This window comes from Eumetopias jubatus, unplaced genomic scaffold (genome assembly GCF_037043125.1).
Source record: "Eumetopias jubatus isolate StellerSeaLion01/CBP00866 unplaced genomic scaffold, mEumJub1_p1.0 scaffold_8, whole genome shotgun sequence".
Lineage (NCBI taxonomy): Eukaryota > Metazoa > Chordata > Mammalia > Carnivora > Otariidae > Eumetopias > Eumetopias jubatus.
Genome location: NW_028274814.1, coordinates 3,854,041 through 3,866,206, shown reverse-complemented (window position 1 = coordinate 3,866,206; position 12,166 = coordinate 3,854,041). Strand labels below are relative to the sequence as shown.

The following is a 12,166-nucleotide window of genomic DNA, read 5'->3' as shown; positions in this document are numbered from 1 at the left end:
TTGTCTTTCTGTTGAGTTGTAATTCTTTATATATCACCCCTTATCAGATACACAGTTTATAAATATTCTCTCCCATTCTGTAGGTTTTATTGTTACTTTCTAAGTAGGCTCCACACCCAGCATGGGGCTTGAATTCACAACCCTGACATCAAGAGTTGGATGCTCTACCAACTGAGCCTCTCACAGACCTAGTAAATCTAGGGATAAGACAGAAACATCAAGTACAGAAAAGGTTGAGGATCTGAAAGTAGAGCTGGAATGGGGACGTTGAGACAATACATTTTAAATGGTTGCTGAGAGGCCACTTAGCTATTGAAGGAGACCCGGATGCTGATTATCTTCCAGGAATAATCTTGGTCAGTAAGCAATATTAATATAACATTGCTGTGAGTAAGTAAAGTCAACATATCAAATACTACACATAATATGAAGGCAATTCTGTCTTCTATAAATTATTACAATAATGGATTAAATAATGAAATTTAAATATTCTGAATAGTGTTTCCACTCACAGAGATTCATAATTAACTCTGCTTAATATACCAGTCTATTTTAGAATTAGTCCTAATAATAAACCGAGTAAGTAGAAAGTCCAATAACATTATATGAAATGTCACTAGTAACCTTTTATGGAAACTCTATACCCTTGAAAAACTCATAGATCTTAATATAGTTAAAATCCAATGAACACTTGGAGATATAACAGAAGGAAATGAACATAAGGACTGTATCAGTGGGCTTAAGAGAATATTTGTCTCATGAGTCATCCTAGCATTTTTGTGCCCCAGAGGTTCTAGTTGGAAGACATGTCACCCACACAGTGGTAGAGGCTTAATGGGTTCTTTAATCTTGATCTAATCCAGCCCCCAAATCTGCTCCTACTGATCCATCTGATCAGTCAAAAGCCACTTTTACCTATCCCTAAATTCTAAGAATCCTAGAACGTGAGAGATATTCTAAAGAGCCAGTCTCTTTATAGGCTCAAGAAGGGTCCTGGAGACACTATCTCTGAACTCCTTTGAGTATATTAGATCAGAAACATCCAAGTCTTCAAGGAGACAGGCAATAAACGAAAGACAAATGGCCTCTAGTCAAGGTTGTCCCTCAAATTCTAGTAGGCAACAGAAGGAAAAAGGGCCAACTTCAGGTTAAAATAGTTGACCATGATGACTTTTTAAAGTAGTTGATGACCTGCTCCTGCAGCTCTAGATCTTATCTGGGCATCTTGAATCAACTAAATTCATAAAGTTGTATGTTGCAGAAAGTAAGAAAACTTCGTAAAATGTGAGAGTTACTGCAACAAATGCCACTACTGACAATGGACATTCACCAAAGAATTCATGAATGATACTTACATTTTGTTAATTTTCATAATGGAGTTTGAATGAAAAAAAAAACAACTTTTAACCGTCTTTTTACTTTCAGGACACTTATTTTTTGGAAAGTGTTCTATTGGAGGTCAAAATATACTGTCACTAGGAAAATAAATATTTTAGTGACAAAGTTATATGTGGTGGCTTCAATCAAAGCTAATTTCCCATCTCTTAGATTGTATTTTGGAATTGCCAGTTTTAAGCCTAAAATTATTCAAATGTCAATGCTCTTATAGTCAGTATGAGAAATAAACTCAACACAATTCCTCCAGCTTCCAAATAAAAGGATTTCTATCTTTGTAAGTTGTAATATAAAATCTAAAAATTCACCATATTTCAGCCTCAAGGACATATATGTCAGGAAAAAAATACGTATATATAGAACAGTGACTTTGTTCCTATAATATTAAAAATGCTTTAGTCGAAGCTAGACAATTAAGTGGAATAACTACAAAAGGGCACCAATTTTTAAAAATGGGAGGGTACTGCAAATGTAAAGTTGAAAGTTTTAACACAGTCCTCCCCCCAAATCTTTCTGACACTTGCTGTATGCTCTAGGAAGGATTATACATCTTCTAATATGCTTTACACAAGTATATTTTATAGGTGTACATACTTTCTAACAAATAAACCAAAGCCAAATGAAAATAAAATTTTCTTAGAAAAGTAACATGGGTGCCTATGGTGCAGTCGGTTGAGGGTCCCACTCTCGGTTTCAGCTCAGGTTGGGATCTCAGAGTCGTGGGATTGAGCCCCATGCTTACCGAGGAGTCTGCTTGAGATTCTCTCCCCCTCCGCCCCTCCCGCTCTGCTCTCTCTCTCCCTCAAATAAATAAATAAATAAATAAATAAATAAATAAATAAATAAATATTTTTTAAAAAGTTAACTATCCTGTCTGGATCTTAAATGACAATTTCCAGCTTCTAGTTACCAGTTCAAAGATCTTCACAGAGTTAATGCTGCCTGATGGAGGGATGAAAGCTATCTCCTGCCGCGTGGTGCAGGGAGGGAGGGGCCTGGAGGAGGACTGAGGATTTATCCAGTATTATTTAAAGAGCCCAAAGACAGTCTGAAAAATCTCTCTGATCCTACCACTGTCCTTGTGTCCATGGGACATCTTCTTTTCTTTTTTAAGAAAAGTGAAATACCTATTAACCAGAAATATTTTTTGTCAGCCTAGGCTATAAATAAATGTCATGCACAGAAATTGACAAAACAGCAAAAACAACCAACTTACATATTTTAGGCATATTTATTTAATAAATAACTTCAGTAAACAGCATGTAAAAAGTGAACTGTTAAAATTAAAAGGCACTTAACACAAGAATGTGACTAGGATGAAACAAAACGGGCAAACGGGGAGAAGAGAATATACAGTGGTCTGTCACAGCGCAGGATGGACGGGGAACGTGCGTGAGGGCTGAGGACTCCACATGTTCGCTAAAAAGGCAAATTTACAGCTGAAATGTCAAAGAAAAGTACTGGTAAAAAAACGTCTTACCCCCAATTGCAAACAAACACATTAAATGATTAGAAGAGGTGATAAAAAGCACCAGGCTTTAAACAAAATACAATGAATAAAATAAATTCACTCAAAGGTCCTCAACTCAGCAAATATTATGTAAATTAAGGCCATTATGTAAATGATGCTAAATTTAAGGACTTTTTTGCAGAAAATTTCCCGATCCTTTTATCCAAGGCTTGAATTTCTAAAGAGAAGGCAGAGTTACCAAGATTAAGTAACTCTTAAAATGGCACACAGGTTTTAAAGCTATGTTTTCCCTTCCTAACTCTCTTTTTCCCATGGCCTCCCGTAGATCAAATAATTCAAAAACTATCTTACACCAGTAATTCCCAATATACTCAATCTTTCAGATATGTCATCAGTCTTGTCTAATAGGCAAAGAGCAAAATAAATTTAAAACAATCCTAAACTAGCTACATAGGACATTTACTTGGATTCTGTAAAACTAAAACCTGACATATCTGTAAAGCTAAAGATCAGTTTTAATACTTAAGAGAAACTCTCAGCATACTCGTTACTTTAACTACTGCCCTTTCAATGATTCTAGAAATATCACTCAATCCCCAGTAAGAGCCTGATTTCAATAGTCCAGGAGGAAAAGGTCAAAAAGGCACAAGGTGACCTTAGCTGACGAGGATAACCATCCTGTCTCAAGTTTTTTGTCAGTCCCTGGCATTGATTATAACATTATTTTCAAAACAATAAAAAAATTTTTAAATTATACATATTGTACATTTTCAAAAACTGCACACGAGAGAACATGGTGATATTGCCCTAAAGCTACCTTACTGTGACTATGAAAATTACTACTCTGCATTCAGTGTGGTCAATCTGCACAGCAGCGCTCATTTTCCCTCGTACTTCGGATTGACAACTGTTGTCACGGCACTCTTATAAATCGGATTTTCACCCTAAAAAAGAAAGTGAGAAAAATTATCACTCTACTAAAATCACATAGTATTACTTTATAAGACAATACTGAAAACGAATGGTCATTTTCAGAAGTTGTTTCCATTCCTATCTGTCTGGACACAGATTCAATTTTTTAAAAAGGCATTCATAAAAGCTTATACAGAAATGAAACATGAAAGCTTCGCTCTTCAAGTCGAAAGGCAGCCCTGTAATCTGGCATGATTTCATTCCTGAGTCCTCCCTACATGGCAGGATTAAGAATGTCCTCCACAGCAGAGAATGTGCAGTTATGGCTTCTCTCCTTTCAACCTGTTTGGAATGCCTATCCTAAAGAAGAATTAACCCTCCTGCCATTAACTGCCTGATTCTTAGCCCTTTTTGTGGTTAAGAAGGTTCTTGATAATTAATGGGAATCCTTTACTACCATCTCTGTGAGGGAAGCATTCTCCTGAGGCTCCTCCACCACAGAAGTTGTTGATACAGAGTCCTGGGATAAGGTTGTCACAGGATTGCTGAGGGCACTGTGCCTCCATGAGTTGTCACATTGCCAAATTTGCTTAGAATGTTAACAAAAATAATACCATTCTTATGAAATAATCATTATTCTTTGATATCATACTGGTAAATGTTTTACTTTTATTTTATTTAGTAAAGAGTACTGAAATCAAGCCCAGCAAATGACTCCAAGCCACAAATAAACACAAGAGCTCTTTCAAGATCCAAAAATGTACAGGCACTGATGTTTTAAGCAGGCAAACAACATACACTCCCACACTACCGTTTTCTTAAAAAAAAAAATCTTTAATGCTAAGTGATACATTTAAATATCTACTATAGCATTTTCTTTCTCCTATCCTTATAAACTGAAAGTAGGCTTAAAAGCCAACTGAGAAGTACAGCCAAATAATCCTCTATCAGAGGCAATTACAGTGAGCACAAATCAAATGTTAAGTAAAAACTTAAGATATTAAGTTTTTAGGCAAAAATTAAGACTTTGAAATGCTGTTTGGTTTTATATGGTACCATTGAACCATTTGTGGTGATTTTTTAAAATATTTATAGAAAGCATCTAAACAGTCATTTCTGTTTTTAAATTTTATTTACACTTCACTGCAGATTATGTTTAGATATGGCTTTTATCGCCACAATTTTTGCCCTCTAGGAGAGTACAGTCTGGTGGACGACAAACATGCAAATAACTTAAGGTACTCTGATACAGTACAAAATAGAACTATGTACACAATACGGGAGCAGTAAAAGAAAAAGGGACTTTGAGAAGATTAGGGGTATTTTCACAAAGAAACTGACTATAGATAAAATATTAAAAGATAAATAGAAACACATGCAAAGTCAAAGTTCATATGCAACATCAAGGTCTAGGGAAAAGAATTTCTATATTTGTGTAGAAATATATACAGTTTAGAAGTTTTTAAGAGTGTATGTGTGAGTGTGAGTGTATGTTGTGAGGTGTGAGCAAGGGAGAGGAAACGAGGAAGAAGGCAGTGGCAAATCCTGAAGGTCCCATATGCCATGCTAGAAAGAATGAATTCTACCCCGTAGACGGGAAGTCACTGAGGGAAAGTACAGCGTGTAAAGCTGGGTGTTCCTGAAACACACCAAATAAACCACTACAACTTCAGCTCAGCAGCCGGTCTGAATTCCTATTAAGACAGGACAAGTATGCCCGGCGCCTGGGTGGCTCAGATGGTAAAGCGTCTGCCTTCGGCTCAGGTCATGATCCCAGGGTCCTGGGATCGAGTCCCGCATCGGGCTCCTTGCTCCGCAGGGAGTCTGCTTCTCCCTCTCCCTCTGCCTCTCCCCCTGCTTGTTCTCTCTTGGTCTCTCTCGCAAATGAATAAATAAAATCTTTAAAAAAAAAAAAAAAAAAAAAGACAGGACAATATGCCTTAGCCTGGCCCCAACCTCACCCACAATCTACAACTCGACCAGTCATTTCAGAAACACGGAACTCAGGATCCCTCAGAGACAAACATTATGTAATCTGGATGATAAAAAAACACACAGGATATCAATTTATCTCTTATCCAACTGAAGCGAATACATTACTATACAGACATTACAGCAGACATTTCATAATGGAGACAGGAAACTGGATCCTGGCAACTACATTCTTAGCAAGTTATACAGCACAAGTAAGTTATACTCTTTATTTCCATCTTCCTATTCAGCGTATGAAGCTAGAACTAGATTCTTCCAAATATACTGAGAAAACAAATCACCATTTTTCTTTAAAACAATACATTAGATCAATCTTTCATACCTGAGAATTATAAGGGAGGTAAACGCATGCACAAAACCAAAACAAACAAACAAAAAACCCCCAAAAAACAAAAACCCACAAAACAAAACAAAACAATACCCAAATTATCGATGAGTCCAAAGTACATAAGGCAGAAACTTACCTCTGGAGAAAAGTCTGCCTTTTTATATACACAAACATTTATATATTTATTCTTACATCCAAACAAAAGTTTAACATGCAAAGTTAGAGGTAAAATTAAACTATGTGTGTTAAGCATCATTTTAAATGGAGGTAAACTAAAATAAACCAGATTAGTTTCCATTGTTCAGAGTGCAACCCCACCCCTAACTTGAGGAAAAAAAAAATCAAAAGCATATTTAAATCAAGAGAACAGGGTTATATTCCTGTACTCAGGAAGTGCTCACACTGGAATGACTGACAGTGGTGGCTACAGAATCATCTCTGTAATATAACATATTAGATATACAATACACAACTGTGAGAGATTAGGAATCCACATTTAAATCTGCGTAACAGCAGGGAGGATAGACAATTTTTTAATCCACTTTAAAATTATACAGTTGATAATTTGATTTTTTAAATGTACCTACATCATAGTCTTATGCAGTAATTATAATGCCTGCTCACTGTCTGAAATATGTTAATGACATAATTCATTGACTGGCAAACCCTGGTCCCATATCAGAAAAGTGTTTCAAAAGCCATAATTTATTTTCATGTCTTAATGCTCATTAATTTCTAGTGTTTATTTCTACTTTAATTTTTCATGAGAAAACATCTCAGAAAAACCTGTCGCCATTAATTTGCCTGGATTTCACTAATTAATAATAAAATTTTAACCAAACTTTTACTTCTTGAGTTATCCAAAAGGCTTATTTTGGCTGAAGAAGTAAAATTTTAGCCAAAAATTAATGATATAACATTAAGTTTCACTATTATCGATAATTTCCTTCAAACTACAATTTAATGTGTAGTAAAGGTGGAAATTACACCTTTTAATAGGATACACAGAAATTTATCTCATTTGAGAAGTAAACATATGGACTTCTCAATATTTGACTGTTTTTGACCTACCAAAAAAAAGAAAAAAGGAAGAAGAAAGAAAAAATTGAGCAAATCAGTTGCCTTCTAAAAATACTCTGTGGAAAGGATTAGGAAAGAGAAGAACACACCGAGTCTAGACTAATACAAAAATATTAGTGCCTGCCCATATATGAATGTGACTGCAATCTTCTGCCATCAAATTTAATTTTGCCATTGCAAAGGTCTTAAAATCTGCTGAGAAATAAGAGAAAAATCTGACAAGTAATGGTTTCTGTTATTGGGCCTTCCTACATCTTAAAAATACTAAGCATTCCTGTATTTTACGTACACTCTCAGTAAATAAGCAAAAAAACAGTGTTGGTTTCTATGTCATAAAGTGGTATGTCTGTTACAATGTTTGTCCAATGCAGTAATGTTACTCTTAAGTTACTACAAATGTCAAAAAGCTGTAATTCTCTATAAAGAATGATCTACCTCTTCTGAACCAGGTAACAGAGTCTCCTGAAGATGAGTGACTGCTGCCTAGACACTGTAGAGGGTAAGAATACAGACCCTGGGGTCCAAACTGCCTGGGTCTGAATCCGAGCTCTTCCACTAACTAGTCATGTGTGAACCTGGTCAAGTTACCTAACCCTTCTGTGCCTCCGTTTTCTAATATGTGAAATAAAAAAAAAAGTCCTTGGGAAAGGAAAGAGGAATTCTAGATCACCAGCCAGGAGAATCTGCTCTTATTGTTAACGTTTTAAATCAGTTTTAGGGACTTACATGATTATATTAAAATATACTAGAAGCATTTCACGAAAATTCAGATATAAGGAAATCCTGACCACTACTAATAAAAGAAAAAATAATAAATTTTCATTCAGGTAAAACGTACATTCACCAAAACAGATTATCCTATGTAATCAGTGAATAGGAAAAGCAAGCCTTATTGCAACCTTGAAATTTTCAACTAAATTTTTATTTAGAACTGTAAATAGGACTTTCTCTTTAAAGTCTATGTTGTCTTTTTTAAAAAAAAAGTTCAGGGGCGCCTGGGTGGCTCAGATGGTTAAGCATCTGCCTTCAGCTCAGGTTGTGATCCCGGGGTCCTGGGATGGAGCCCCACGTCCAGCTCCTGGCTCAGCAGGGAGCCTGCTTCTTCCTCTCCCTCTGCCTCTTGCCCTGCTAATGCTCTTTCTATCTCTGTGTCTCGAATGAATAAATAAAATCTTTAAAAAAAAAAAAATAAAATAAAATATATAAAAAAGTTCAATGTTAGGTTTGAATATTAGAATCATTCAATAACCAGAAAAAAAATATGTAAATAAAAGGTCTTCTGATTTTTAATGGAATTTCATTCAGCTTAAGAACTAAAGAATCTCCAAATAGTTCTACCACCAATAACAATGTTACCGTAGCTGCATATCATACAAATGTTTCAGCAGGTTACATTTATTTTTCTGTTTTGCAATTTAGATTTCACTTTTACTTTTCACTATTTCACCCTGAAATCTACATATGGTGATTTATATGTAAGGATAATGCCATCCAAAGCACAGAAGTGTAGTGAGGATTATAAGTGACAGGCTGATACCACAAAATGCAGTTCCTTAGCCAGACACCCACACCCACACCACAGAGGTTATTAATGGCTCCCTGTTAAAGACGTGACAACTAAGCTCTGAACAGCGAAGCGGCTCGGTGCCGCTGAAGGCCTGGGATCTTACCCGAGGTCTGTCTGACCACAAAGCACGTCCCCGTCCTCTTCTTACCTCAACCCAGCTGCGGCCCCTGGACCATGAAGCTTGTTGTAAAGCCCTTTGAAACACTAACTCTAAATTAACACACACACCAAAAAAAGCCACAATATAGCCATATAAATAAAGCCAGACTTTAAAAAAAAAAAAAAAACAGCAGTAGTGATAAAGCACACTCAGTGCAGTAAAAAGGAATAAAAGTTCACATGCAGAGACAGAAAATGAAAGAAAATACGAACGGCAACTTAGAGACCAGCTTTACGTCCATAGTTTGGATTCTTGAAATTATTAATAGGACTCTTGTAAATCGGATTTTCTTGCTAAAGTAAAAGAAACAGTTTCTAATGATTTCATCAGAAAAAAAATTGACATGTATAGTGTTTTAACCACAAGAGAATTTTCACTATTTTATAAATTTTACTTTTACACTTCTGAATATTATTAAAAAAAAAAAAACCCAAACTGCAGTAAAATGCAAATGACTAAAATTCATTTATAATTTAAAATTACCTAAGACTGCCTTCTTGTGTCAAAAGATAAATACATGAAGGCCAACATTTGGCCACCCCACCCTCGGACTTCATATTTCAAAGCACATTCCATGCTAGTACATTTCACTCACTTTCAGGTTTTAAAAAATTTTACAAAGTTTATTGAGTTATAATTTGCAGAAAGTTAAATATATCCCTTTTAAGTACAGAGTTGTATATACATACCCACAATCAAGATCATCCCAAGAGGATCCCTCATGCCCTCTCCCCCCCACTCCAGCCTCTGGAAACCACTGATTTCGTTCTGCCCCTATAGTTCTGCCTTTTCCAGAATGTCATATAAGTGGAATCGTATAATATGTAGCCTTTTGAGTCTGGCTGTTTTCAATTAAGGTTCTTCTTTGGAAAAAAAGGAGAGACAGAGAGAAACCTTCCACTGAATATCTTGCTACACAGATAACATTATTTAGAATTCTATTTTACATGAGATGAAAAGGCAGAAGAGCAGATTTAAGATCACAATTAGGAAATAAAAACACTGACCACAGTATCCAGAAGATACTTTCTTATGTTTTGTTTTAATGGGATATATTTAAGATGTTTTCTGTTTTTCACTAAATGCAAGTTCTCTGAGTGATGAACTTCTGGGGAAATAAAATACTTAAAGAGGACTTTAATAATCAGTTTTAGAGTTAACAAAGTCTTAGAAGTGTTACATTTACTTTGTAAACCTCCTTACGTTTTAGATGTTCTGCAACTTACCGTATCCCATTTGGCATTCATTTTTTCCTTTTCGAATTTGGCAAATTCCCTTCTGTCATGAATTATCATTAAAAGCTTCCAAATCAGCAGCAATGCAAGGCCAATAAGAACAATTCCAGCAACCACGCCAGCTACAATTGGAATGATGTCTGGACCGGTGGGGCACTCTGTAAAGTAAAAAGGAAAGAATGAGCACACAAGGGATGATATTTGCGAAGTAGGGCCACAACTACAAAGACCTGGTTAGTCTCTTATCAAAAACATACAGGAGTAAAAACCCAAGATAAGTCAATGAAAAGAATTCCAAAGAAACTATAAAAAAGATACTAGAACTATTGTTGACATTGCTGCTATAAACTGAGATGCCCTTCAACAGACGAATGGATTCTTTATCTTCTTTAGATGTGGTCCATATATACAATAGAATATTACTCAGCCATCCGAAAGGATGAATACCCAAGTTTTACATCCACATGGATGGGACTGGAGGAGATGATGCTAAGTGAAATAAGTCAAGCAGAGAAAGACAATTATCATACGGTTTCACTTATTTGTGGCACATAAGGAATAGCAGGGAGGACATTAGGAGAAGGAAGGGAAAAATGAAGGGGGGGAAATCAGAGGGGAGATGATCCATGAGAGAGACTATGGACTCCGAGAAACAAACTGAGGGTTCTAGAGGGGAGGGGGGGTGGGAGATGGGTTAGCCTGGTGATGGGTATTAAAGAGGGCACATTCTGCGTGGAGCACTGGGTGTTATACACAAACAGTGAATCATGGAACACTACATCAAAAACTAATGATGTACTGTATGGTGACTAACATAACGTAATAAAAAAAATTATGAAAAGAAAGATACTAGAACTAACAACTGACTGGCCACAGGATACATGATCAATAAACAAAAATCATATGTATTTCTATATATTGTATAGAAGTTATTTCTACATATTGGAAATTGAAATTTAGAAAATAACATCTTCTACAACAGCATCGAAAATCATGAAATACTTATGTATACATCCAACAAAATATGTGCAAGATTTGCATGTGAAAAATTACTAAGCACTGATAAAATCAAACTAAATCAAAGAAGACCTGAATAAGTAATGTTAAGACGTCAGTTCTCCCCCAATTTGATCTACATAAACTCAATGCTATCCCAACCAAAATCCTGGCAGTTTTGTAGATATCAGCAAGTTAATTCTACAATGTACAAGGAAGGCAGAGAACTAGGAAAGTGTTTCAAAAACACTTTGGAAAAGAACAAAGTTGGATATCTCACATTACCAGATTACAAGACTAGCTATAAAGTAACAGTAATTGAGATAGTGTGGTATATTGGCTAAAGGTCGGATGCACAGATTAATGGAGCAGAATAAAGAATTAGAAATAGGCCAACATACATAAGATCATCTGATTTTTCAACAAAGGTAGAGAAGGGTCAGTCTTTCCAACAAATGGTACAAGAAATATTAGACATCCACATGCAAAAAACTGAATCTCACTCCATATACTAAGATTAACTCAAAATGGGTTATAGACCTAAATGGAAAACCAGAAACTATAAACCTTCTAGAAGAAAACACAGGAGAAAAATCCTTATGAGCCTGACTTAGGCAAGGAGTGCTAGATATAATAGTAAAAGCAAGATCCATAAAGAAAAACTTGGCAAATTGTAGTTCATCAAAATTAAAGCTTCTGGTCTTTTAAAAAACACTAGTAAAAAGGAGAAAAGATAAGGAAGCATTACTGGTAAACAATATTTGCCAAACACATATCTAGAAATGCAAAACAATACAGTTTGGCTATTTTTACAATGTTAAACATATGCTCACCATATGCCCCCAAATCCATCCCTACTATACATCCAAAAGAAATGAAAACTTACATTCCCACAAAAACCTGTACACAAATGTAGACAATTTCAAAGGATATACAAAAATGTGCCTATAAAAATCAAAATAAAAAATGTTTCATCTTCTGAGCTGAACAAACTCACATTTTATAATATCCTTTAGCAAATTATCTTTCC

The 12,166-nt window shown here is 35.5% G+C and overlaps 1 protein-coding gene across 1 annotated transcript in view; it reads right to left on the bottom strand.

Annotated features, from left to right (window-relative positions):
* Positions 1-2,607: 2,607 nt before the first annotated feature.
* The window catches only part of ITGB1 (integrin subunit beta 1), a 44,797-nt gene continuing 35,238 nt past the window's right edge, over positions 2,608-12,166 (bottom strand). Inside the window, exons 15-16 of the mRNA XM_028120911.2 lie at positions 10,132-10,298; positions 2,608-3,810 (exon numbers count right to left, since the gene is read on the bottom strand). Of these exons, the coding sequence (XP_027976712.1) occupies positions 3,745-3,810; positions 10,132-10,298 (233 nt within the window). The 3' untranslated portion in view covers positions 2,608-3,744. The remainder of the gene's footprint in view (positions 3,811-10,131; positions 10,299-12,166) is intronic.